Here is a 27,596-nt window from a genome sequence, read left to right as displayed (position 1 = left end):
TGAAGACACAACTTTAAATTTATTCACATAAATAATCACGCTGAATGCACAGAAACGTCACAGGTTTGACAAATGAAGCGGGGATGACACAAATGGTACGAAAATGCGCATTTACAAAGGAAACTTGTGTATGCAGCAGTTGAGCTCCCCCAAGATCAGTCTCCCTTCATTCGTAGCTGTTCCAGCCTCGATGCAAGCAACCTTGCATCAGCCCTGTGCTTCATAAGGAACTCTCCGTTCAAGTGAAACACCGGAATGTCATAGCGATACAAACTCTTCCAGGCAGCGTTTTCTGGCTTCTCGATGTCCACCTCTTCCAGTTGGACCCTGTCCAATAAGCTTCCTAGTTGCTCCTTGGCTTCATCACAGAGGGGACAAGGGTACTTTGTGTACAAAGTTAGCTTTGCTACGTCTGAATTGCCCCTGAAGACAAATTTAAAACCGCACATCAGCGAGTACCCACTAGCACAACGCACATGAGCAAAACTGTACCATGCTAACTGTGGCTCTCCAGACAAAAGGTTACACATGTACTGCAAATGACACCTAGTCACATGACACAAGGTCACCCTGTATTAGTCCCACAGGTAGCTTCGGGGCAGCCGTTACGTAAAGGGGTTGGATCACACATTTTCTTAATATGGAGTAGGACTCACTTTTGCACATAATACAGCTGACTGTTTTTAGACATTGGTTCTCTCAAGGTTGCATTCAACTCTGCAGTGACCTGAGGGGCTGAAGTTTTGTATTTTCTGGGCATTTCATGGGTACAATTTGACGAAGTGCTCTTTTGTCCCACACGTCAAGTTTTGACTTTCGACAGCAGCTACTTCGGGTCTGCAGATGTTTTGCTGTTCTTCGCATACTGCAATGTAACCAACGAAACAGTATCCACCAATGCCCACCAATTCAGCAACTCCGGTCACAGACGCCCCAACCAGGCGCATGCCATCCATAAAAATATATGGGCATCTTTCCCCACTGGCAGACACACAACTTTGCCCAGACCCAAGTGTCAGTTCTAAATATACAGAATTACAAATTAATGGATTGCTCCCTAGTATGTCATTGTCAAATCCAGCAAGCAACACCATAATCATAACTTGTTTGAACCACTGCTCTCTGGCAGCATTTGATAGAATATAGCCTTCAACCTGCTACACCCTAGGAACACCTAGGCTATGCAAGGCCCTAGGCTGTGTTGCCTGACTGAGGAATAGGACAGACTTCCTGTCAACAACTCAGAGAGACATGAATGTAAAGCAACCAGCTCATCACCCACACAGTGGCAAGTAGAGGGTGGATGAATATTCCTAAACAGTGAGATATACCAAGCACTCAGAACAGGGTGTGTGGTATTATCGCATTTTTTAAAATTTATTTGAAATCTTACTACTCCGAAATTAGTGCGGTTAAAGACTGTTCTCTCAGAATAGATGCCTCCAGAGGATCCTGGAGAGCTTAGCACCGCTTTGAACCATGGGAAGTTGGTTATCGGAAAGGGGGAGGTCTCCAAAGTGTTTTGATTTCTCCTCTCTCGGCCCATTGTTCACGATATGTGAAGGTTGGCAAAAGATCATATGTGGAGAACTGTTCTCCCTTCCACGTGACAACCTCCTAATGTTGCAAGGAGCACTGGGATTTTCTGAAATCTGCTATTGGGAGGACGTGATGAGAGTGCAAGAAAGGAGAAATAGACGAACAGGGTCACAATGCAAGTGCCCAATACACTTCCGTCCACTACAACTAATCCAATGACTGGTTACCATCTTCTCCTCCTCGCACTACTGTGAGTAAGTGTTGCTTTGGTGCACAAATGTGATTGTTTCTTGTGTTCTTGCTTCTAGTTGTGGCAGGCATTCTGCTCAAATATCATACATGCTAGTAACTTTGGTATACGTACAGTAACGTTTTTGTAACTACTACGTAAACACTGACACTAAGTTGCCTGATAATATGCTAATAGTACAGTCCATCCTCATAATGGCATTACTACAACCAACAAATCACAGACGAAAGTTTTACAGGTATTAAAGTCAACGTGTGGCAAATGTCTCTAATGAAAGAGAGAAAGAAAACAACGTATTTATATTCTTTTATTCCTATAAATCTCTCACCATTTACAATATATTACAAGTGTCACCTCTCGTACCGGTAAAAAGCACAGAGTTGCCACTGATGCCTTTTTTTTAAAAAAGGAGACTCCCAATATGTAAATAACACCGCAGCATTAAAATTAATTACAAGACAGAACTAGTAGCGCTCGTCCCATATCCAAAGCTCCTGTCTCTGTATATGGGCTGGTGGAGTGCCACAGGGCATGGCTGAGGGGGGACTTACAGCTTCTGCAGCAGTAGAGCGGAGGCTCCTCCTCCACCATTGCAGATCCCGGCAAGACCATACTGGCCAGACTCCAGGTGTACAGCCATGTGCCCAACAATACGGGCACCGGACATCCTGAAAGCATGCACCAGTTTATGCAGTTGCGCAAAGTACAATGGCAGGACCTCGGAGAGCATCGCACAACAGCCGGTGATTTGACAATGTGCCACTCCTGCTGCAGACAGAGTCTCGTAGATATTCACTTGAGGAAACAGCCACCTTTCTATTCTCTTCTTTTAGCAAACATACAGTCAACCCTCGATTTATGAACACTCTCGGTTTCCAGAAAAATTGTTCATAAATCGAGGGATTCATAAACCGAAAATTCCGTTAGATGAGTACTATCGAGCAGTATTTGAGAGTTGGGATTGCTTTTATAATGTAACATATAGTTAGCACAATAGCTGACATGGACCGGGACCACGTCACTGGTATGCTCAGAAATCCTTCTGACCTGCGGCCACCTTATTCATAAATTGAGGACAGGAAGACTTGGTCCCCCTAATGTGTCCCTGGAAAAAGTTTTGTCCGTTCCGGCGTCACTCATAAGACCATAGAATAATACCTTTGAAGGTTTCTGTTGACCTCGGAACGATCCGTTCATAAATTGAGAGCAAAAACGCTGGGAAACTCCTAGTTCGTTCCCAGAAATTCCATTCATTATTCGGATATCGAGGTTCATAAAACGAGAGAAAAACGCATGTAATAAGTTTGGTTTCTTGTGCTCCTATTCATAAAACGAGGGAATTCATAAATCGAAGGTTCATAAATCGAGGGTTGACTGTATAGGCTCACACTTGGTAAAACCGCAACCACAGCTATCGCCACCCATCACATTTGCCTCCAGCATGGTGTCACATTACACTAACACAGCCACAGTTTACTTTATTATTTTACAATAACGGGAAGCGACAGTCGTGCACGGGGCAAAGTCTCCGCAGCTCACAGCACGAGACTAGCCAAAGCGAGGAGGGTGTGCTAGCTGATTGGCTGCTGCCGTTGAGCGCGACTTAACACGCTCCCAGAGTGCCCCTCGTACGGAAATATAAGACCAGGAACCAAAACTCACCCAATGGGATGCCCAATGCTTACTGCTCCACCGTGTACGTTAACCTTCGCGGCATCTAGGTTGAGGTGCTTTATATTGCACAGGACTACAGAACTGAAAGCTTCGTTCACTTCAAACATAGACACCTCCTCCTGCTTTACACCTGCAGCTTTCAGCACCTGAACAGAAAGAAGAAAATTCACACAGCTTCGTTAGCAATGATTTCCACCGTTTTTCCCCAGTGAAGACTACAAGTTCTGCTCTGTGGCAAGCCTTCCCACATCACACCCTGCACGAGCGACTCTAGGAGAATGTAGCTTTGAGGATGCCAACCCCCTTCCCTATGATAATGATGATGCGGCATTTCATGGCAAAAAAGCTATAAAGCTTGTGATGCAGCAAGCACAGGTGATAAATAGACAAAATGTGGATGATGAAGGTTTATCTTCATCTTATAGATGGGGTGATTACTGAATAATTAAAACTACAGAATTCAAGGTATAAATACTGGAGCACTGCAGACCCCGCTTGCTGTGTCTTTTTTCCCAGAAAACTGAAGGCGAACTGGTGGATACTTGATGTGGGATATGTATCCCAGATTGTGGGGAACAGAGCAATGGACAGAACACACAAACAAACAGTCATGGCAAGAGAAGGCTATTTTCAATTCTGTACTTTTATTTCTTCAGTAATCACCCCATCAATAAGTTGAAGATAAATCTTGATCCTCTTTTTTTGCCTACCTACTCATCACCTGTGCTTGGTGCATCGTTTTAGGGTTTAACCAGATTCTTCCCCGAACTTGCATCACGAATTGGAGGTTGCCTCTTTAGGGTGAAACCTTTTTTTTTTTTACCTGGCAAATTGCCCTCACTGATATGTCTGCAGAAGTGCACACTAACTTGTTTAGCAGCAAACACAGTTACGTCACCATTTGTACGTCAGTTTGAGCAACTGAGCCAGATTTCTCCCGAATTTAGCGTACTGGAAGGTTTTCCATCTGAATTCGCATGAACTTAATGCGCACGTTTATTTACCAGATTTTTACTCCCCAAATTTAGAAAAATATTTCTCAAAAACTTCAGGCTCTAATCATAACCTGTATAGCCTTTGCGCCATTAAATGCCACATCATCATCATAGAGAGGGAGATTGGCATCCTCCTACGGAGACTTCGGGATGATGTGATGTGTGCAAGAACTGGATGCAGATAACTTGCCAAGAGATGTGTTATGTGCATTGACGTTCAATGCACATACAGTGCATGGGGACTGTTGGAAAGTAAAGTGAAGCCTTGCTCGTGCAAGTGTCGTGCTAGGCTTAGAACTTAAATGTTAGCACTAGATATTGCACAGCTAGAGGGAAACTGCTACATCTTACTGTGGGAACACAACCCAATTCCTTCCATTCGGAGTTTTTCAGTGTTTGCGCTCCAAGTTTTGCCTCCGATAAACAGAAAGCATAGCTAAATTTCCAATAAGCTTATTCATACTGGCTACCACTGATACAGTCAAAGCAGCCACTAATAAAACTTTGCATAGCCACAGCAGACCTAAAAAAGACATTCACAGTGAGCAAAACTACAAAAAAGAAAACTGCAATGTGTTCCAAGTTGCAGTAGCACTTACCTTAGGCATCGCAAAGGCAGGGGCAATGGAAAAGTGAACTGGTTCCACTGCAGCATCCCCAAAGCCTAAAAGGATAAAAGCACACTTTCAGAAAATATTACAGACAGTAAAAACCTTATTGTGAACCAAGATGTACCCAAGAGAGTGCAAAACCATCTGTAAGTGTGTCAATGTGTGAACTCAACCTATTGATGTGATTTATTTGAACAGAAACCACATCCATGCTGACACAAGGCAAAACAATGCCACAGTACCATAGTGGTACTCTGCCCATCACTCTTGCATCTTAGTTATCTTGTGCATGTACTCTTAGTGAAAATTCGTTCCTCACAGAAATTGTCCGGAAGAAGCTTTACAGTAGTTTTAATGAGAAACATCCAGGTGTCTGACCTTATCCATCACATAGCAAACAGACACAGACAAAAATGTGTTCCAGCACCTCAGAACCTGAACAGAATAACGTTTCCGTGCAGGTGTTTCACGCTGGCCTTTCTTTCGCAATGAAACGATCACATCAGCAAAAATGTCTAATGCGTACAGACTTCATTGCTGCCAAAAGCATTGTGTGAGTGGATCAAGTCCCTGGAAACAGTGTCATATTCTGTTACTTTTAAGAGTTTGGTGACGTATGTAGAGCATGGCCTTCTTAGGACCCTGACGCAAGGCAGCACTTGAGACATGAACAAAATTCACACCACATGCACATAAAATATCCCTTATCAGTACTTCTCGGTCATTTGAGGTACTTTGGTCTACCACATACACCAGCCTTACATATTTAGGGCTAGAATGAAATTGTCGTGGATAGCGAATGGCATGCAACAGGAGAACGAGTGTCAGTGGCATGACATGTGTTCAACCCCACTGCTATTTCACATTTCATGAGTAACAGAGGTTTACAGCTTCAGAAACTGCTAGAGTGATGCAAACAGAGCCTTATATTGAAAAGCTGTAGTTAGTTGCAGTTGCTGCTGTGATTCCACCGAAGGTACCACACTAAGCAACCTCTCCTCCGCTCTGCAGGCTGATAAGGGTTCACCAAAGCGATAATGGATTCTTGCTGGAGCTGCCCCTCTTGTGCGAGTGGGACATCACTACGTATCATCATGACACTCTGACAACGTGTGGACATGATAAAAATATAAAAAACTGGACCTGAAGCTCTGCAGAACATTTTGAAAGTCCGGACTCTGCTAAAGCAAGGATGAAAGCTTATTACAGATTTCATCATAATAATTAAAAAAAAGATTGCAAAAATACTCCAATGGTTGGTTCGCTACAGTTCCAACCAACAAAAGTTCATGTGTTGGAAATGGATGTCACAGGAGGTACATGCGAGACATTATTCTGTTGGTGATAGAGGTTCTGTCACTTGAGCTGATGTCTTCAGAGGCCAATCTTGATTTAACAAACCATCAGAATAATACGACCATTGAAACTAAGCTGATACAGATGGGACAACTGTGTGGGTAATCGTCACTTACCGACAATTTTGGCAAGGGGCTTCACTCCGAGCCGATCAGCTGCCTGACGTGTCATCAGCACACAGGCAGCAGCACCATCGTTCAGGGTACTCGCATTTGCTGCTGTGATGGTTCCTGAATGTTGACCAAACATCCTCAGTTGTAGGTGGCACAAAAGCATGCACTAAACCAAAACACAATCCCTTGGGGTTATACAAGCAGCTAGCTGATACAACTTGAGATGTAATGCGTTAGTTTCCACCAGGGACTAAGCCAAAACGAATATAGGTGTGGTTACGGTTCGGTGTCAGGACACTGAAAGCGGTTTTAATATTTGCGGTTGCCGGTAGCCAAACAGTTGAACCACCATACTCTTGGATGTATCTGCAGGCTGCATGGATGTCACAAAGGGAGCCACAAAGTCAAAACGGAGAAAAATGAACATATTTATCTGTTGCACTTCTAAAGTGTGGTGCAGTGCCATCTGACCCTTTTGCTGATTGCAACATTAGCCGAAATATAATTTGTTGTGGTCGCTATTATCTCGTGCACACTCATTTCGCTCATGCTTTAACAAGCTAGAAGGTAAGAAAAACTGTGCGCATTCAGCGGTTAAGCTCACATCTGATTATGGGTCCAAGAGCATAAAGTGGTACTGTATCTACACAACTTCTGAGTGAAAAACATGTGACTAAGAGATCTACTTAAACTGAAGCACGTACTACACCGCTAATCGGAGTTGTAAAGCGACACAAATATTAGATCCAAAGTTGTTCACGTTTAAACCGATCCATATGAATCAGTAGCCAAAATCACGTTTCTCGGTTCAGGTTACAGTTAATTACAGATGGTGGATTGCTGTTACATTTCAGTTAGTTTCTTTAAAAATTTGGGTTTCAAGCACTTTTCTGTTCTATTCCAGTTTCAGTCCCTGGTTTGCACCATGTTTCTCATGATATAAAGATTGCAACACAATAAAAACATTTACAATACAATGATGTACAACACTTTACTCCCTGTAAGATTACAATAGCTGAGAAACTAGCAAAGACAGCACATAAAGAAAGACTCTCACCCCCTTCCTTGACAAAGACTGTGGGAACAGTGGTGAACTTGTCAAAGTTTGCCTTCTTGTATTCTTCATCTTCAGAGACCACAGTATCCGGCTTTCCACGCTTTCCAGGGATGGTGACAGGCACAATTTCCTTCGCAAATATTCCAGCCTGTCAAGAACAAGAAACAAATAAAATTGTTGCTTATTTGTGGTTTAAGCTGAGCTGCCTTTTCTCTTTAATCGAAGTATACAAGTAAACAGAAAACTCAAGTTGCGTGCGACACTCTTGATCCACGGAATTCGTGTCCATTTCCACACACACACTCAGATTACCTTCATTATACGACAATAATTTTTTCGTAAATTTATTGATGACACATGCTCAGTGATGGAAGTGTCTCAAAACGTTCTGGCGCAACCATTGGCGCAGCTTCGTCGGAGGGCCTTGGGTGTGTATGGTTAGTAATTTATGATGTGGAATGACGGCTCTCCGTGTGAATTTCAGTTTCACTGTGTTTTGGGCAATTTGCCACTCAATTCAGAGGCGCAAGACCGGGGGAACTGCAAGGCTAACCCGGCACAGCCGCTTCCGAGGAATCTGAGCAGAGAGGGCGTAACCTGCGCGTCCACATATGCAGCGCGGTTCATTGTCGAAGAGCCTAGCAATCCACAAAGGTAGCGAGTTACGGTGATCGCCAAGAATAGGCCTAAACGGATATCTTTAGAAACACGTCAAGCTAACCTTAGGAATCGAAGAGCAGTCTTAATGTGGGTATCACCTGGTACCTCTCAGCTTGGACAGGGATGGACATAGAAGCAAAACACAAGCTAGTTAGTGTATACTTGACATTGGTAACATGTCCCTGAGCTTAGGGAAAATGTGAAAGGTAAGAATTGTTAGAGCATCACCGTTGGAGCCTAGCTGGCTTTGGCTTCGACCGATTAGCATGGTAGTAAGGCGCTGCGACAGCTTCACCTCGCATTTAAATTTGGCTAAACACTGGTGTGCCTCGTTTACTTCGGGCATCATCTCGTGACACACGCATCTCCATCGACTGCAAAGTGGTCACCTACCGTATTTTCTGGTGTATAACGCGCACCCCTAAAAACGGACCGAATTTCAAAAATGTTCAATGTATAACGCGCACCACAATTGTGCTACAAGCTTCTGTAGTGCCACCAGTATACACAATAAACCAAAGCGGTGTATAATATATGCATATGCTATATTTGAAACACATTTAGTCAAATCAGTTAAACTCCGATGCAACAGCGTCGCTGTCATATGGTATACTTCAGTCTCCTCTCTGCTTTCCGTTTCGCGTCCCTTCTCAATTACGCCATTCTTCTGAGATGAATTCAAGATTATTGACTGCTGAAGAGCATCCTTAAGCAGCATCATGAAGTTCAGTGCCCTTTTGCCGGTTTTGTCAATTGACCCCAAGAGATATGAGAAAGCCACAGCACACTCTGGAAGAGGCTAGAATTTGTATGTCACTGACCTGAAAAGAAACTCCGCAGGAAAATATTTTCGTGCATAACGCGCACCGTTAGATAACGCGCAGGACCCCTTCAGAACACTTTGTTACACACTGGAAAATACGGTACTCAACGGTTTGGCACAACTGCAGCAAAATCACCCTCTACGGCACAGGATGGTGCTGCACTTCCACCACTGCACACACTGGGCCCTCCCCCAGAGCTCAACACAAGAATACACCTTATAATTTTCTTTCAAACCTAGGAGATATAAACCAATCCTGAATATTCCTGAAAGCAGAGCCTGGAGCAATTCAGCTAAGCGATTTCGTAGAATCAAATCGCTGGTAGAATCAAGTGAAGCAGGAGCATCACTCATGCATAGCGGCGTGCAAATATTCCAAATTTCAAATAAGAACAGCATATTTTCAACATTCGATATATATTCGAAAACCTAATATTTGATCTGTTCAAAAGCACGCAATATCACACAAGCTTACCGCAGAGATGTTGCAAGTTGCACGCTTGAATCTGTACATTGTCGTAACAACAACGAACATGAACGATGAACATCAGCTACAAAGGGATGCGCAGAGTTTTCGAGGTTATGTTCATCTGCGAATGTGTCGCAACACGTTTGATAGCCAAAACCAAAACTAGGACAAATACAAAAAATAAATCAGTTTTGGAGCAACAAAACGGTGCTTTGGATCAGACGTGCTACATTATCAGCGCAGTCATGTACACTATATTTAACATACTTTCGAAGGAGTGGCGTAGATGTGGCCAGCGAAGCCAAAGCCATCTCTCCTTGTAATGGTCGTCATGCGCTGCAGTCAGTTGAAGTAGCTTATGTGTCCTGACGAAATTTAGATCAGGACTTTCAACAGTATTATCAAACAGCGACATAGCGGTGTGAACATTTGAATATTTCAAGTGAGTATAAGACGAACAGACATTACTGCGAGGATATCTCATTAGTCATTTTTTGCCCTGATATTTTGCTGTTGCAGTGCCAAATATAAAAGGAACAGTTGAAGAATATGCCAAAGCAAGATTACTGGTGGGAAAGTACTGTGTGCACTCTTAACACTATGACATCTTTAGTTATTTCACATGGTGCCGGGATTACATAGGCTGAACATCTCCAATATTTATTTCCTGTTTCTCGTTCCACAACACCGACTTATTGATGGTCTATTACGAGCGTTCTCTCAATCTTCTGTGTTATCAGTTAGTAACGTCATGTGACACACACAGGTGACAGTTCCACGCTTATATGACAACTGTGCAAGGCATTACCAGTGCAAGAACAGAGCACTTGCTACCTTCGTTTTCTTTCGTGATAACCTGTGGGCTAAACCACCCTACATACTGAACATGTCACTGTACTTTAATTTCATTGTCCGTTTCATTGGTACTTTGCAATAGCAATGCATTTTGTAAGTATTTTCGAGGTGAAAGTTGTTTAACAGCTTTCACTTAGCTCCACGAGAAGAACACATTGTTTCATGTAAAAATATGATCGTATATGCACAGATAAGGCATATTGCATACTTTGTGTGAAGCCTGCACATTAATACATATTCCTTATTAGCTTCCTTCAAGTGCATGTTCTGAGGCATTCTTCTAAGGGTCAGCCCCACATAACTGTCACCACGCTAGTTTCTTAGGCTTTATTTTTAGCAAGTTAAAGGGGCAATAAACAGGTATGCAAGGTGCACTTTTTTGTAATGCAGTGCGATTCGTTTCCTACAGTGATGTTTAGCAAAAATTTTTGTCGCAAAAACGTAAATAATGGCTCCAAACCAACCGAATATTCACTGCACTCTTTCACACTCATGCCCTGCCCTGCGATGCCCTGGCGACAATAGCGACACGTCATTTTGACGTCGCGCACCATCAACCATTCAAAATGCGGAGCGCCTATACACCGGTTTTGTTTTAATATTGGGTATTGAGGTCAATTCTAAACATATTTACACTTTTCAAACCCAAGGTAGCCAGATCAAATGCTACCAAAAGCCCACAATATTCCATTTCATGTGCGCACTATGTTTTCAGCGCTGTATTGCTCCGCGAGGTCACAGCGGTGTTCTCACAACCGGTTCTCCCCGCACGCTGCTGTTTGTGTCAACGAGGCCCGTCATTGGCTAGGAGCCCGAAATCTCCCCCATCTCCAGCGACTGGAATGCAGCTTTGCTACACGTGCGAGACGTGTGACGTAGGAGCTCTCCGGGTAGGAAGGAGAGACTTGAGCGGATTATGCTCTTTGAATGGCATTGTTTCATGGTAAAGGCGCTCGCTAGAAGTAAATGAATTTCATAATTGGATATCGTGAGCCACATTCTTTCATAGAGCATAATAACTGGAGAATATTCCTGGAGCTCTTTAGTGCCCCTTTAATGCTATTACAAGCCTTTATCCTGTTATCCAATATTCAATTTGATATTCAAAGGACAATTTTGCAGATACCTGTATTCCATTCCTATTCAAAATTTCAATATTTGCACACCTCTAACTCATGTTTGATAGCAACATACTAGCCCATCAAAATCTACTTCTTGGCTACACTGGACATAATCAGGGGCATCTGCTACATATTCTCTCACCTTAGCAGCAGCTGCACTCCTCTTGTAGCTTTCAATGGCAAAGTTGTCCTGGTCTTGTCGAGTCACTTCATACTTCTTAGCTGTCTGCTCTGCGCAGGCACCCTGGACAGCACAAAAGGAACCCAAGGTAGAATGAGTGGACCGCACAGCAAAACTGCTCAAGAGAAAGGCATTTATCAACAGGCCCTTGCATTTCCAGGTTTTGTTTTTTCAAAAACAAGGGTACAAGTAAAAGTAATAGAAAAAAAAAAAAAACCATGTGTTGCATTTCACATGACAAACAGCTTTGGTGAACGCAGAGTGCTGCCTGCATTGTGGCTGAATTTGCACAGAGGCAACTTTGGGTTCCTGTTTCACCCAGACCGACGATGGTGCAAATCATGGGGTAAAAATGGGTTTACCAGGTTTAACGCCGAAACGCAAGGCTCTATTCATAAATGATAAGGCTCAGAATCAGTCAAGGTAAGCATTTCATGCAGTACCACACGTGCCAAAAATTCATGCGGCGCATCTCTGAAACCCTGTGACTGTAACCTAAACAACTGCAATTACAAAACTGCAATTACAAAACTAAACATGTTGTTTGGTCTTAGTCGGGTCCAGTACATTTTTGGTACTACCCAGTGGTACCCAAACCACACTGTTCCAGAAGTAAATTACTACTGAGCACAAGGGGACATGTGCAAAGCATACTCAACACTTCTGGTTGCAACACATTGCATACCTGGCATGAGTTGGTATATTGCACATTGCTGTTCAGGCGATAGCGTACGTCTGCCACCACACAATTTCCACACACCTCCGTGGACATAATAGACCCCCAGCTGTCTTATACGAGGAGTTACGTTTATGCGTGCATCATGCTATAACACTACAAAAAGTAGCTTGCGAAGTCTCGATTTGAAGAAGTTTTGACTATGAGGAGTGCAACATTTCGCATTACAATCGAGCCTGCTTATTACGGTCTTCAATGTGCTGATAATTTGAATATTAGGACAGAATTCCTGGTTCCAGTCACCTCGCCCATTGAAGCGTACGTAAACAAGCCTTCCATAAGACTCCAAAATAACGATTTTCACGAAAACGCTTGCTCGTGTATGGTGATCCGAATTTTGCCAGTGGCTGGTAAAACTTGCTAAAACTGGAAAGGGGAAACGGGAAAGCGAAGTTCAGCTTTCCTAAATGTTTATTGAAAACAAAGGAAGACACTCAAGAGCATCAGCCTGCACTGGAGCAAGAACATGGTTCGTCTAACCACGCAAACCGACAAGGATTAGATGCATACGTTGCAATGCGTAGCATGCAACTCCAAAGGTGTTTGCGAGAAGCAGTTGGAGGTGCTAAGCAGGAATGAATCACCTTCAGAGCCTGATATACAGTACGGTGTTCTATTCACACTGAGCAATTAATGTGCGTGGCATGCACTGCACCACTCAACTTTTATAGGTTGGTACTGTACATGTGTAACACGACAAAGAGAGAGAGAAAAAAAGAATGCACTTGAATTCAGCTTACCATATGTAGCTTGCCATAAGCATCCGTCAGGCCATCATGGACAATGCCATCCTGGAACATGAAAGTAGCATTGGCAAATGAATAAATTAATGGCATCAAAATTATATCTAATGACTGCCAAAAGGCCCGTGACTTGGACAGGAACCAGTGCCAAGGTCAGAACAATATCTGTGCAGACTGATGCAGGGCCTGTTTCTTGTGGCTCAGTATTCTGTGGAAGCCTTCTAACATGCAGTAACCCAGCACAGTCCCTGTCCAACATGTCTACGGTAGAGTAGCTTTAGACTCCCAAGAAAACCAGGATTGCCATATTTCCGTGAGTAGTTTATGCCATCGCATAACTTGCAATATTACTGAATGAAGGTGTGATACAATTCCAAAAGCTGTTACAACCCATGAAATTAACACATAATAGTAATCCACTATAAAGGAACCATTATTATGAGCAGTTATATTATGCGAACTATCATATTTACACATTAAACGTAAATATACACTTATCGTATTTATAAACAATAAGGCTCAGGATCAGTCAAGATCACTATTACATGCAGTACTGTACATTCCAAAAATTCATGTGGAACATCCCTGAATGTCTGTCTATGTTGCAAAACTAAGCATGTTGTTTGGTCTTAGTCGGGTTCAGTACATTTGTGGTACTACCCAGTGGTACCCAAACTACACTGTCCCAGAAGTCAATTACTACTGAGCACAAGGTGACACGTGCAAAGCATACTCAACACTTCTGGTTGAACACGTTTTATACTTGGCATAGGTTGGTACAGCACGTATTTCAATGCAGATGCAGATAGATATTGATCAACCCTCTAACGTTAGACCTTAAACTTACCGCCAGATTAACTCCCCCATAGGGTGTTTCACCTCGGTTGAGGAAATATGGCACATTAGACATGCTTTCCATTCCTCCAGCGACCATGACTTCCTGAAAATGAATGCACCTTCAGACAATGATGGTGAGCAACAGTGAAAATGTTATGTACCAAATCCTCTTTACAGACTTCGTTACAGACATACACAAAATCACCTGCTCTGAGACTATATAGTTAGTTGCAGTATGTATGCGGCAACAGAATTCTGTCTCGATTATTTCGATGTTCACGAAGAAAAGTGTAGTATCATATTCCCACTTTAGTAACATATAGAATTCCACAAAAAGGATGTCTGAAAGACAAAATGTTCACCTGAGATCCACACATGAGGCTCTGAGCTGCCAACATGATGGCCTTCATGCCCGAAGCACACACTTTGTTCACAGTGGTACACGGAGTCGACTGTGGGAGGCCTGCAATTTATGTGCATGGTAATATGACAACCTTCTGTAAGAAAATATCTAGGGGTGTGCGAATCCGAATATTTTAGGTTGAATCGAATATCGAATCGAAGGGAGGAAAAAATTTCGAATACCGAATCGAATATTCGTGCAAAATTTACAATATGTGACTTTCGCACAAAGTTTCCATTTTGTAGCCCATGGCTTTAGTGTAATTTTTCTCGCATTAACTGTCACAAGAGAGACCTGCAATTCTTCTGTTTAAAGCCCCTACTCTTTAATTTTACATGAGTGCTTCTTGCTTTTCAGGTGAGCCTACACTTACTGGAGTACTGGAGTGGTTGCCTTCATTTCAAAATTTTATGTCAGGCAGTAGCATGTTATACGGATGAGGCTGCAATTGTTTTAGACAACCACAGGTCATTTGTGAAACAAACGAACTGGCATCCTGCCTCAGCTTTGCCATGAACACCCTTTAGTTTCTTTGCACTCTCCCTAAGAAGTTGCACTACTGAAACCTTAGACGTAAAGGACATCTTTAAGACACCCTTCTTGTTCATGGGCTGTAGTCATTATTCAGGAGTCCTAACTTTTTAAAGGCAACCACACAGACATCAAATCAAAAGTCCTTCGTCGACACTGCTAAACTGCATGTGGAAGGTGCGCCACCCCTTCCACAGACGATGTCTACAAAACAAACTTTGGATAACTTTATCTTAAACTAAACATTGTCCCGCCTGTGTTGGTCCTGCAGCAAGGGCAATTTTGTAAAGGAGGCTTCACCTCATGCATGGAAGCGTCAGGTGAAGCCCACTTTCGGGTTGTGTCACTCATTACGTGGAATAGTCGAATATTCGAAAAATCGAATATTGGATATTCGATTCGAATTAGAGAACTCGAATATTCGCACACCCCTAAAAAAACACACATTCGAGCCAGTTTATTACAATCTCCGAAATAATTACATCGACAGCACAATCAAGCTAGAGATCTCTGTCAGCTCACCCATAAAAGTAAGTTTAAACAAAATTTTCATTGAAAGAAGCACAACAAGCACTTTGGACACTATCCCTTTCTGTAAACCAAGCCATTGACATTGCTGGTCATACACATCATTAGTATTCCGTTTTTCTAAACCGTATTTGCAACATCCAGAAGCTGGTGTTACCAATTTCTGCAAACAGCACATTCCTTACAGACATTTACTCGGTAAATGGAACACATGTTCCCGGTCCTTTGAGGTTCAATAAAAAAATTCCACAGTATGTACTACAAATGACAAACTGGCTCACCAGCACCGAGGGCAGCCTGCCGCGCTGGAGCTTGGCCACAGCCCGAGGAAAGCACGTTGCCCATGTATACCTCTTGAACATCCTCTTTCTTGATTCCTGACAAAGAAACATGAAGCATATGTAACACACATGAAGCGGATCCTTTGCTGATGATCTCTAATGTATCTCTCAGACCTGCTATGGAAGAGTTGGCAGCACAGCTCAGCATTGCTGGCCACAAAACTCACAATCATCTGATAAGGCATCAGATAAGCCGTGTGCTATGAACTCCTGTGAATCTCGACAGTGTATCGTTGAGTTCGATCATGCCGTATATTAGCACACTCACCAGACACCTGTGACCAGAGATCAGAATTACCCACGCCGTGGCCACAAGCGCGATGTTATCCGGCGAGTGCGCTAATATGCGGCATGATAGTGTCCAGCGATGTTGACCTTCACGTGAGTCCGTAGCCCAAAATGCTGAGCTATGGTTGTCAGTGGTCGAAAGTTATGCCGTGATGTCACAGCAACACCAGTTCATGTAGCGCTTTCCAAGATTTATATGCCTTTCAGATATATTCGGGGCGATGCAAAATAGCAGTCACAGCATGAAAACATTTGTGGGCCACTTCGCGGTCCCCCTTGGAACATGCCGTTACCCACATTTTGGAGACTGCCGCCCTAATCAATACCCTTTCCTCAGTTTCATACTCTGCACGGTGAATGTATTAAAGTAGCACAGAAGTCATTTTTAACACCCGGTTTTCTTCCTGTAAAACTGTTAAGTAGGACAGTAAGATGCACCATGCGAAGTAATTTACACCATGGAGTCATAATTATCGCAGAAATTGAATTTAAAATACGCCGCAAAAAGTGACCGTGCGCAACGGTGGTGAAGAGCAGTACCAGCCTGTGATCTGCCTGGAACCTCGCGCTGACGCTATAAGGAGAACGCTCGCTGATTGGCCTAGAGAAATGTTGTCTGCTACTCCGCTGTCGTCTGCTACTCGGCTGTTCGGGGTTCTGATAAAGCCTTTCTCCTTGCTCGGTAATGCTTCGGCCGCTCCTTCTCTCCCCAATTCTCCGGGAAAACTGGCAAAACAGGTTTACGGCGGCAAAGGGACAAGGCGCTGACCCCCACTGACCAGCAAACCAGAACGAGTCTCCTTATGCAGTCATCGGTGACGTGCCATCATACCTCCTCATCCTCGTTATAGCTGGAGTGGCGAGTTAAGGGTGAAGGCGCGGAGCTATGTTTATGTGAGTTTTTTTCTGGGAAACAAATTGCACACATCAAAACCTTTCGCGCTATTCGGTATAATGGCACACACACTTTCATCAAATGAAAGTGTGTGAAAATTTTTTGTGAGTATATATTGTATATATATTTTGTGAGATAAAGTTTTGTGTGTGTGAAGTGTGTCTGAAATTTTTTTGGATGGCCCTCTGTACTCCTTTAAAACCTAGAGGTGCATTAAAGATGCTTACAGGGGCTTTAAGGGTCTCTTCGCGGTCCCTTTAAGAATCTAATTTGATCTCCTAATGGGAGAAGGCTTCTCTGAGTTACACAACACTCATTAAAAAAACAAAAAACAGAAAGGCGTTTCTGTCCATGAAGTCACGCTTACAAACGGAAGTGGTCACGTGCTGCATGATCAGTTACTATCTAGCAAAGGGAAGCACATAAGTTCTTCACGACCCAGATTATGCATCACTTCATGCCGCACGTTCTCCCTAGCTCCGTTTACACTGCATAACTGTCCATGTAATTGCAAAACAACAGCAGCAGCAGCACATTGTAACATACCTGCTCGCTCAACGGCAGCCTGAATAGCGACAGATCCAAGCTTGGTTGCAGGTACGGGTGCCAGGGAACTCCGGAAGGAACCAAGAGGCGTCCTTGCAAACGACACGATAACCACCTCCTTCGAAACGAGACCAACACAGCCAATCAGGCCCCAAAACAACATGCGTAACAAAATGTAGTGGAAACAACTTCTGAACTGCCTTGGGTACAGAGTGTTGTCCACACACTAGACAGGGTTGTGAGCACAATTTCTATTCAGACCCTATTCGAAGGGTGGCCAGTGAGTCCTTGCTCGGCAAAAAGCAAATGTTGCGACGCTCTCGTCACCACTCAATGCGGAATAGGTAAAGGGGTTGTGATGCTGTGCCCCCAAGTTGTCCCAAATAATTGTAAAAAATTGTTATTTCATTTTAATTTCAATGGTTATTTTCTGGACCCATGAACAGCCTAAGCCTCAGCAACGATTTACTTGTAATTAACTAAAATAAACATGATTCATTCCGTGTTAGTGCCGCAAAGCAACTGTGGCTAGTGCGGTGTACAGATGTGGACAGAGGAAGAGAGGACAGGGAGGAAGGAGTGGGGGAGAAGGGGGATATGTCTGCATCCTGGGCAGACTTCTGGGGGAACAGTGCCAACATTTATCTGGAAAATCTGCAGGAAAGCCAAGAAAATACCTCAGACAACACCACTGGTGGCAGGATTCGAATCTCAAGCTAAACCCATTTTGCCCGCTTCAAGTTGGCATTCTAAAACTGCAAAACGGGATTTGATCGCAGGTATCCCATCAAATGTCGTAAAAAAATGTTGTTGTCATCGTATCATTCCCTCTGTGGAAAGTCAGCTTCTCCGTTTGAATGATGCTGGTTACGCCCATCACATGTTACTTGGTGCTTCAAATGTTTTGTTAAACACCTTGCTTCCTGGTTCGCCTGAAACCAAGCCCTCTGTCCCCAAACGGGTGGTTTTACCTTACTTTCACAAAGTGTTTCACAACTTGTTAGCCGTTGTGAAGAAGTTTCAACTCAACCTCGTTTTCAAGAACAACTTCCGTCTTGACTGCCTCACGCCAAACCTGAAGTTTTTTGCAAGAATCACCGGAATAAATTTGTCCCCTGTTCTTCAAACGTTGTTTACCAGATCCCCTTAGCTTGTGGTTTCTGTTATATTGGCCAGACAAAACGTTGCTTAAATGATCATTTGAGAGAGCATTCATTAAAAGTAAAAATAAAGCTTCAAACTCTGAGATTGCAAAACATTTGGAAGAATGCTCAGATTGCTTCCCTCTATGGGATGAAACAATTGTAAAGGCATCCGAAGTGGACCCTCACAGGCGGCTTTTGAGAGAGACCCTTTTCATAACTTCTTGCGGGAACTGTGTCAGCAAACCTTCCGTAATCCTCGGTCCACGAGAATAAGAAAAAGATGCAAAATCAAGGGTTTTCAAGGACTGTGGGAAAATTAGAGTGCTTTCCAGACCTTCAAAATGGCATTTTCAAATTCCAGGGTGTTCATGAGTATTGAAGGACCAGTAGGAACCATGGAATATACTGAAGCAGCAGCAGCTGAACATAATCCACCTGTGCTGCAAGCACGTGCAATTGCACACCTCTATGTGGTCCCTGAACAAATGCAACAATTGGTGCCACATAAGACATTACAGCACCATTCAGATCGATGTCGACAAGAGAGAATACTGGTATGTTACAGTATATTGTTCATAAATAGGTAGTGAAGTGACAGGCCATATGTTCAGTACAATCCTCTCTTCCATTGTTCCAACACTGCTGTACTTCCTTCAACTACCGCATGTGCCACAAAGAACACATTTAGTACCCAAGGCAGTCAAGATATCAGATACTATCTAGCGTATGGCAGATTGCACATCATGCAGAGCATTCACTGCCCAATGTATACATCATTTGAAGTGCACTTTAAGGGTGTCCCACAAAAGTTGTCGCAGCTGTCCACATACCACTCCTGTTCGTCTCTGTTTGGGAGGTGCCATATGGCTTGACTTCAGAAATCTAGCATGGAACAAGGTAATCGGAGCGAATCAAAACTGCAGCATCCATCCCCAGGAGCATGCATCCTCACTCTGGTAAGTGGACAATAGCTGCTACGTTTATGCTAATTTTGATGAGTCAAAGTAGCTGGAACACTTATGTGGGATACCCTTTAAATTATCACGCGCAAAGGCAATAAAAATTCCTACATTTAATTGACCGGTTCCCGTGCTGTACATCCTGCTGCTCAGCTGTGTTAGCACCTGAAAGGAAGGAAGGAAGGTGGTGACTGCAAAAAACTTGGTTTTCTTGCGTATTCTTGGTATTCAACAATATTTGCCTCAAAAGTGTCACTCCAGACTAAACATGGTTTCTCCAGAATTATACCCCGACCCTGCCAGAGCAATTTACATCTGTCCTACTGTAGGCTCGCAAAATATTCTTTCTGTACACAATGAGGAATTAACAAATTCAATTTCTTGTTTTGGGGAAGTACAACAAAGATGTGTTCTGTCTGTTTCCCATCTAGCAACATTGTTCATGCAGGGTTGGCACTTCACAGGTCAGCGCGCCAAAGACACGGAAACGCACCGACGTTAGGAAACAAACACCCGCTAACATAATGATGCGATGTATGAGAAATTAGTGGAATAGCAGTGTTCACTGCCATCAGCTACATTTTGAGTACAGAGTGTTTTGAGCAATGCATATAATATAATTCAGAAGACAATGACGAGTAGGGCTTTTACAGCGTACAGCACAACTGTAGCCATGATGCACCAAACAGTGAAAAATGTATAAGTGGGCCAGAGTAAAATTACATTGACGGAGCTAATAAAGAAAGCTGGACATAAAAAGTTGTGTAAAAAACGATGTAGAAGTCATACGTGAAACTGTGTAAACTTACTCCAAGTTACTTGTTGTAAATATACTTCCAAGCTAGTGGTACAACGTACGTAAAAAAGGGTGTCCCCTATCCTCAGTCAGCAAACTAAAACCTCAAGAAGTCTATTTCTCAGATGGTACGAATGCCCTCCTGTTCACTAGCCTGGACTGTGTCTATGCGTCTATCTGTGCCCGTGTCTGTATGTATGTGTGACTAGTCTGGACTCTGGAGTGACATCTGCTGCTGATGAGGACGATGACTGAATTTTTATCGTGCACAAGCAGCTAAGGCTATAGATACAGACAGCAAGCTGTCGTTTCTGAATTAGTTGAGTGCTGCACATAACAGATGCAGCTCAGTGGAGCAGAAACTGTATGCTTTGCCAGAAATAAATTACCACCAGGCTCTCACAAGGAACAAAAGGTGGCACTCAACATGTTCTGGCATACTCCATTGGTGGCCTATCACACAGCTTACCCATGGTACGCCTCCCCTCAAAACTCATTACGGGTATCCCCAGGAAACCCCTGCTGAATTGACAAGCCAATGGTGCAACACGACAATGACAGCTAGTAGGGATGAAACAATGCTGATATTTGTGCAGGTAGTTTTTGTAATCAACATTAGACATTTCAAAGCTATTAATATTTGTATACAGGGTGTCCCAAAAAACGTGTCATTGAATTACAATAAAAAAACTACGCCACCTAGAATCATGCGGTCAACGGCACTTGTTCTTACTAGGTTTTTGCCAACTCCTGATGTGAATGTAATGTATCGTAAGTTAATATGCAAATATTTGCGAACTGAACTCAGAAATTTGCCAAGTAAAGGTCATTTTTTTACCCCACTAATATGAAGAGCGTGCCGAATTCACTCAAGTTCGTGATAATTGACAGTGATATTCACGAGCTATCCCATCGGAAAAAATAGCTGAACATCATGCTTTTCGTAGCACCGAACCATAACGCGCGACGACTTTTTGAGCGCAATCGCTCTCAGTCCGCCGAAAGCAGGTTCCAAACCCAGCCCACAGAGTGATAGTAGAAAAAGTACCTTTACTTGGCAAATTTCTGACTTCAGTTTGCAAAAGTTTACATAATTAAACTTCCGTTACACGACATTTACATCAGGGGGTGGCAAAAATCTAGTAAGAACAAATGCTGTTGACCGTGTGATTCTAGGTGGTGGAGTTTTTTTCGTATAATTCAATGACATGTTTTCTGGGACACCCTGTATATCCTGTTCATATATGGGGGGTGCCCCCTGGCTTCAGCAAGTGAACATTGATGTTGCAACACAATCACAAATTAGGACTCCTCTTTTCTCTATGTTCCAGAAACATAGGGTTTCTGTGCCAAGACAATGTAGTTGAAGGCGCAGTCGATGCGCAGAATTACATGCAGATCTCGTACCATGAAAACCGCAACCCCAAACATTCTGACCTGTGGTGTCAAGTTAATGAACTGTAGATAAATAAATGTGGACAATCAGGTATGGCTTTGAACCCTTCAAAAATCTTTTTTGATAATTTGTTCGCTCAGTCCCTTTATCTATTACGATAATGTAACACGACATAGCCTCCTTAACGAGCTAGTCATTTCACACAAGCACTTACTTACAACCTATCCTTATGGGAAATCGTACCAAAACATTAAGTTTAGTAAATCGTCTATGTTTTTACAAAGGAATCCAAGAAGTCCTATCCCATTCCTATCTTAGTCAAACACATCACACATGTACTGTCTTGCAATCAATGTGGACACAGCAGACACTGTTATTTTGTCAGTAACAATGCTATATTTTCCAGTAGTGTATAAAACACCTGAGCCATGGGGGTTATTACACCACCGGTGACACCTTATATCGGTGGAGTGCATGTGACGTCGTACCATAGCTTTACCAGAGCTTTTTTTTCCCTTTCTGATGAACCGGCGCAACCCGCCTATAGTGCAGTTACTATAGCAACAGGGTCATCACCAAATTTACATCAGGGGACTGCGTTGTTGGGGCCAATCTGTATGACCAGTACTGTGTGTTGTGGTTCACAAGAATGCAGGAAAGTCAGGCTCTTACTAAATGCCAACTCTGGTGTGACCTATCCGTATTACTGTGTGATATAAAATTGTTTATGCCAAAATAAAATCTCAGTATTGTCTATTACTATACTATATATACTATAGTATAGTAGTATATTATAGTACTGTGTATTTAATTCATTTTTTCCCTCGATAATGTAAAAAATACAAATCCGCGTATTTCACGGCAAATTTCGTATCAATAGTGATTCCCACTGTGCAGTGATCTTCTGCCATGATGTCGAGAGAGTGGGCAGACTACAAGGACTGTCTGTTATGTGCTCCTATATCTCTATGTTTGCGAGGGTTGTTGGACATCCATTTGCCTCCCTTTAAATCCTGCATGGAATGCTAGCAATTAAAGGAGTACAGAAGGCCTCCCAAAAAATTTTCAGATTAAGACGTCTGATGAAAGTGTACGTGTCATTTTACCGAATGGCGCTAAAGGTTTTGATGTGTGCAATTTGTTTCCCAGAAAAAAACTCACATAAGCATGGGTCTGCGCCTTCACCCTTAACTTGCCACTCCGGGTATTACGAGGAGGAGAAGGTACGATGCCACATCACCGATGCCATTATAAGGAGAATTCATTCTGGTTCTCTGGTCAGTGAGGGTCAGCGGCTTGTGCCTTTGCCGCCGTAAACCAGTTTTGCCAGTTCTCCCCGAGAATTGGGGATAGAAGGAGCGGCCGAATCATTGCAGAGCCAGGAGAACGGCTTTTTCAGAACCCTGAATAGCCGAGTAACAGACGACAGAGAAGTAGCAGACAACATTTCTCTAGACCAATCAACGAGCGTTCTCCTTATAGCGTCAGTGCGAGGTTCCAGGCAGATCACAGGCTGGTTCTACTCTTCACCGCCATTGCGCACGGTCGCTGTCTGCGGCGTACTTTAAATTCAATTTCTGCGATAATTATGACTGTGGTGTGAATTACTTCACATGGTGCACCTTACTGGCCTACTTCACAGTATTATAAGAAGAAAACTGTGTTAAAAATGACTTCTGTGCTACTTTAAGGGATTTATTGATAACACTATAGACATTTATCTACGTTATCACAAGTGCTGTAACCTTCACGTCTGTCTTTGGTTGTAACCAAGTTGCAAATAACTTGTGCTTCTAACTATTTCCCACTTTTGGTAAAAGTAGCTGAAAAATGTAGTTACATTGCACAACGAGAGCCACATTTTCCCACACATCAGTTCCAAAATGTTGTTCTTTAGAACCATACGTTAAGAAAGCTCCTTCGATCGAGGAGGTATACACCACTATGTAATGACATTCTAATTCGCACAAGATGCGGTCTTCACGAGACAGTGGGATGTACAGACAGCACACGTGTACAGCACACCGTTCGCTTATTTCAGTCATGCACTCGTAGCCATGCATTAACCACACATACCTCGTGATAGAAAGCGGCTCGCGACGGAAATCACAATGCAAATCCTCACAACAAAGCAGACAAAGTGCGGCTGAAGGGTATCACTCCTGCACAACAGAAAGAGACAGCGTATGACAAGGAAGCAGTCCTGAGTTTTATGGCTCGTACAAGGAAGAGCAAGAAGATTCCGGAGGTGAAGGTCGAAACCGGTTCCCGTATGACATAAACTAAGTAACTGTGAGGCGAGGAGGTCCTCCAAAAAATTACCGTCTACCTCTTCCTCCGTCAGACTAGCCTCATACAGAGAACAACGTGAATGCAAAGCATGGCAACACGTGGCACGTAGCGGTTCGTTGCTAAGTTGAACGGAGCACAATACTACAGCAGGACTGGTACGCCTTACCTTTAGATTACGGCCTGCAATAAACGCCATCGTCATGATGATTAATGTAGGGTGAACTTCACATGAAGTTTACACTTTAAAATGAAAAAGGAAACCGCATGGAGAACCGCTATCCACAATCGGCTCCCTTCTGCAGTCCTCAGGCTTGTTCAACGTTCAGCTTTACGACTGGTGCCCTGGTGGAGCTAGCGAGCGTGACAGTTTGGCGGCGCTAGTGTTCAACGGAGAATTTCAAGGGTAGGGGACTTCACTGCTCAAAGTTTTCGTGGCGGCGCTGGCGCTTCACTTGTGCACAAAGAACCGGCAAAAATGACCGGCAGTGTAAGAGTACTGGAGTCAGGTTTCTACACATAAAAAAAAAGAGAAAAAAAATCGATAAATAACAATTGATACATGTTGTAATGGCATGTTCGGCAAGATCCATAACTTAAAAACCCGAGACTATAGGGGACAAAAAAAACGACAAACACAGATAAGGTCTCAAAAGCGGGTATTTCTGTCTCGGATTTTCTTCGAGTTCTAGAATTAAATCAACTGCTATAAGTATTGATGGAGAATTGTTTACCCAAAAGACTGGCATCTGTATTGGTTCTGCTATTGCACCGGTATTGTCAGAAATTTACCTGCGTACTGTTGATACTGCTGTGTTGTCATTTATTTCAACTGTTTCCACTGCCTCTCTTCTTGTAAGAAGGTTTGTCGATGATTTGTTGCTGTTGTCAAACGAAGAGTCCATCATTTCTGACTGTGAACGTGTTATCAGGTCCGTCGCTCCCGACCTAGATTTTACTGTTGAGTACCCCATGAATGGAGAGCTACAGTTTTTGGATGTACGACTTTTGTTCAGCCCTTATCTTTGCTGGAACTATGGCAAAGTAGTACGTAAACCGATCCTGTCTACTAGTAGCTGCCACTCAAAAACTGTCAAGTTTGGAGTCATCGCCGGGTTACTGTCAAATGCTGTGAAAAAGTCTTGTGTTCACCATATATTCTTCTCTGTGCCACCAACTGTCTCGGTTGAGGGACGCGGGCTACTCCCATTGTATGATTTTTCATGGTCTAATGACACTTGGAAACAAGCTTTTTTCCGTTTCCCTAAAAGAAAATAATGTTACTGGTCATCGTGTCGTAATTCCGTATCTTCATAAAATTTCTCATTTGGCGGAAGCTCCGCCGAAACGTAGACTTCCCCAGACCCTTAGTTTAAATGTCAGCTTAATAAATAACTTCCCCCTACTCCCTACTTCAGTCTCTGGTGTCTTTTCTCCCCTATCTCTCTCTCTCTCTCTCTCTCTCTCTCTCTCTATATATATATATATATGGGGGGAGTGCAGTGCGACGATCGCGAAAGTTCTTGCCGTTCCCGGCGTCTATCTAAGCTGCATTCTTGAGCAGTTTTAAAACTATGAGCTTTTCAAGCCACTTCTAATGTCGTGACGCGGCATTATTAAATGTTAAATATTCTATACTTTCATCTGTAATTTCGGTATATGCAGGTGTGTGTGTGTGGGCGCACCCAGGTTCAGCGGGTATAGGGGAGGAGCGGGACGGGATTTCGCATCGATCTCCCTTTACCTTGGAGGTCTGGCTATACGCCACTGCAAGGCTCTATATGTATACTCCACACAAACGAACCACAGACACAAGGAAGATGGCACAAGAGCAAGAAACGCCGACACGCAATTTCTTTTCGCAACAAGGAAGAACTTACGAGCGTCAATCGTCATTCGGACTAAATATACGCATAATATAACTCGCTATCTCGCCAATAATAAATGACTTCTGGATACACCCAACACACTTCCTCCAACCTTGGAAAGAAGCTGACGCAGTGAAATGCCATGTGCGTGCGATGGCTGTCACTCTAACAGGAAATGCATGAGAAGCAAATTAAGTACACACTGAATGGAGGAGGAGGAGGAGTGTCGTTGGGAGGAACCCGAGAGGTCTGCCTGCCTGATTAGGCGGCATGTTTCTCGGGAAGGGAAGGGTGGTGGAGAGGAGGAGAGGAAAGGGTGAAGTGGAAGACCGAGCGGAATCCGCTCGGGGGGAGGATAGCTGCGTCCATGGGCCGACTTCAGGGGAACTGTGCCGGCATACGCCTATTACACATCTGAGGGAAACCCAGGAAAAACCCCAGACGGCACAGCCGGCCCGCGGATTCGAACCGCGGACCTCCCAGTCTCCAAGCGCACGCGTTACCACAGCGCCACCGGATCTGGTACACACTGAATAGGTCGGAGAGGATGGGCATTTGGAAGAACAACTGTGACGTCACGTACGTGCACGTCACCCAAATCGTATCAGCACGACCTGTCGTGTGTTTAATGACGCGTATTCCAGAGACTGAATCAACAATATTAAGGCAAGCACAAAGTATGGGCCCTATACCAACGCCCAAGCAGTGATTTGAAACAGGGCAAGCTGGCCTACGAGCTTATCCGTACGCACGATTATTCCGCGCGCAACCGTAGCGCGCATTAAATGTGCGCTGATGTCAATCCATGCGGATGGAATGGACCTTTTTCACACTCGCGTGGTATCCTAGCTGCTGACTATCGATAATTTGAACTATCAATAGTAAGCTGGGCACAGTCCAAACCCGCATGCTGCAAAAATGTAGAAGTTACTGATCCGAGTCCTATTATCAGTTTCATTAATTTATAGTTGCACAGTATTGACATTTTTGAAATAGTTTCCGACCGTTAGCACGAGAAAACTGATTACATAAAACAGAGGAGCTGTTCCGAAAAACAGACGGGAACCTCTGTACTGTTTAAACCTACAAAGCAGAAAAAGAGGTGTGGATTGTCGTGCTCTATGCGAATGGTTAACATTAATCAGAGTAGTCGCATACGCTGTCAAACTATCATTATTTTACGTTGCTGCCATGATAATATGGGTTTGTGACAATTAACGACCACTAATTCCTGCTCAGAAATGCCTACTTTATAGCATTGTACATGTATAATATTCCGATATTTCATATTTCATTAACTTCATAATTTATTTCCCATGATTATATTTCATTTTTGCTTTTACTTTTCCTTTTTGTTTCCCCAGCGATAGTCGAACGCGATAGTCGAACTGCATGCGCCAAAGAAGGTTTTGTTGGATATGGTTCAACTTTTAAATTGCGAGTGACTAAACTGTCGATAGTTTGCATGAGCGAAACGAAAATTCAGACAGTTTCGTTTTTAAAAGAAACATTAGTATTTTTTTGTTTTCAATTTGCAGTGTACAAAGTATTGAGAGTTTGCAGGAGCAAAACGCGAATCCAGAGAGTTTTG

General features: G+C 43.3%; 1 protein-coding gene across 1 annotated transcript; it reads right to left on the bottom strand.

Moving 5' to 3' along the window:
- On the bottom strand, window positions 1-24,459 carry LOC135400260 (acetyl-CoA acetyltransferase, mitochondrial-like). Its single transcript, XM_064632041.1, has 14 exons — window positions 24,307-24,459; window positions 19,768-19,821; window positions 17,553-17,670; window positions 15,764-15,859; window positions 14,383-14,483; window positions 14,031-14,123; window positions 13,181-13,231; window positions 11,666-11,767; window positions 7,596-7,743; window positions 6,542-6,655; window positions 5,058-5,122; window positions 3,452-3,609; window positions 2,341-2,457; window positions 1-423 (listed from the first exon to the last, which is right to left on the bottom strand). Exons 1-14 carry the CDS (start codon window positions 24,340-24,342, stop codon window positions 156-158), a joined length of 1,521 nt encoding a protein of 506 aa, XP_064488111.1. The 5' UTR covers window positions 24,343-24,459; the 3' UTR covers window positions 1-155.
- Between the last annotated feature and the right edge of the window lie 3,137 nt (window positions 24,460-27,596).

The sequence above is a fragment of the Ornithodoros turicata genome, chromosome 7 (genome assembly GCF_037126465.1).
Source record: "Ornithodoros turicata isolate Travis chromosome 7, ASM3712646v1, whole genome shotgun sequence".
NCBI lineage: Eukaryota > Metazoa > Arthropoda > Arachnida > Ixodida > Argasidae > Ornithodoros > Ornithodoros turicata.
This window is presented reverse-complemented; position numbering and strand designations above follow the sequence as displayed.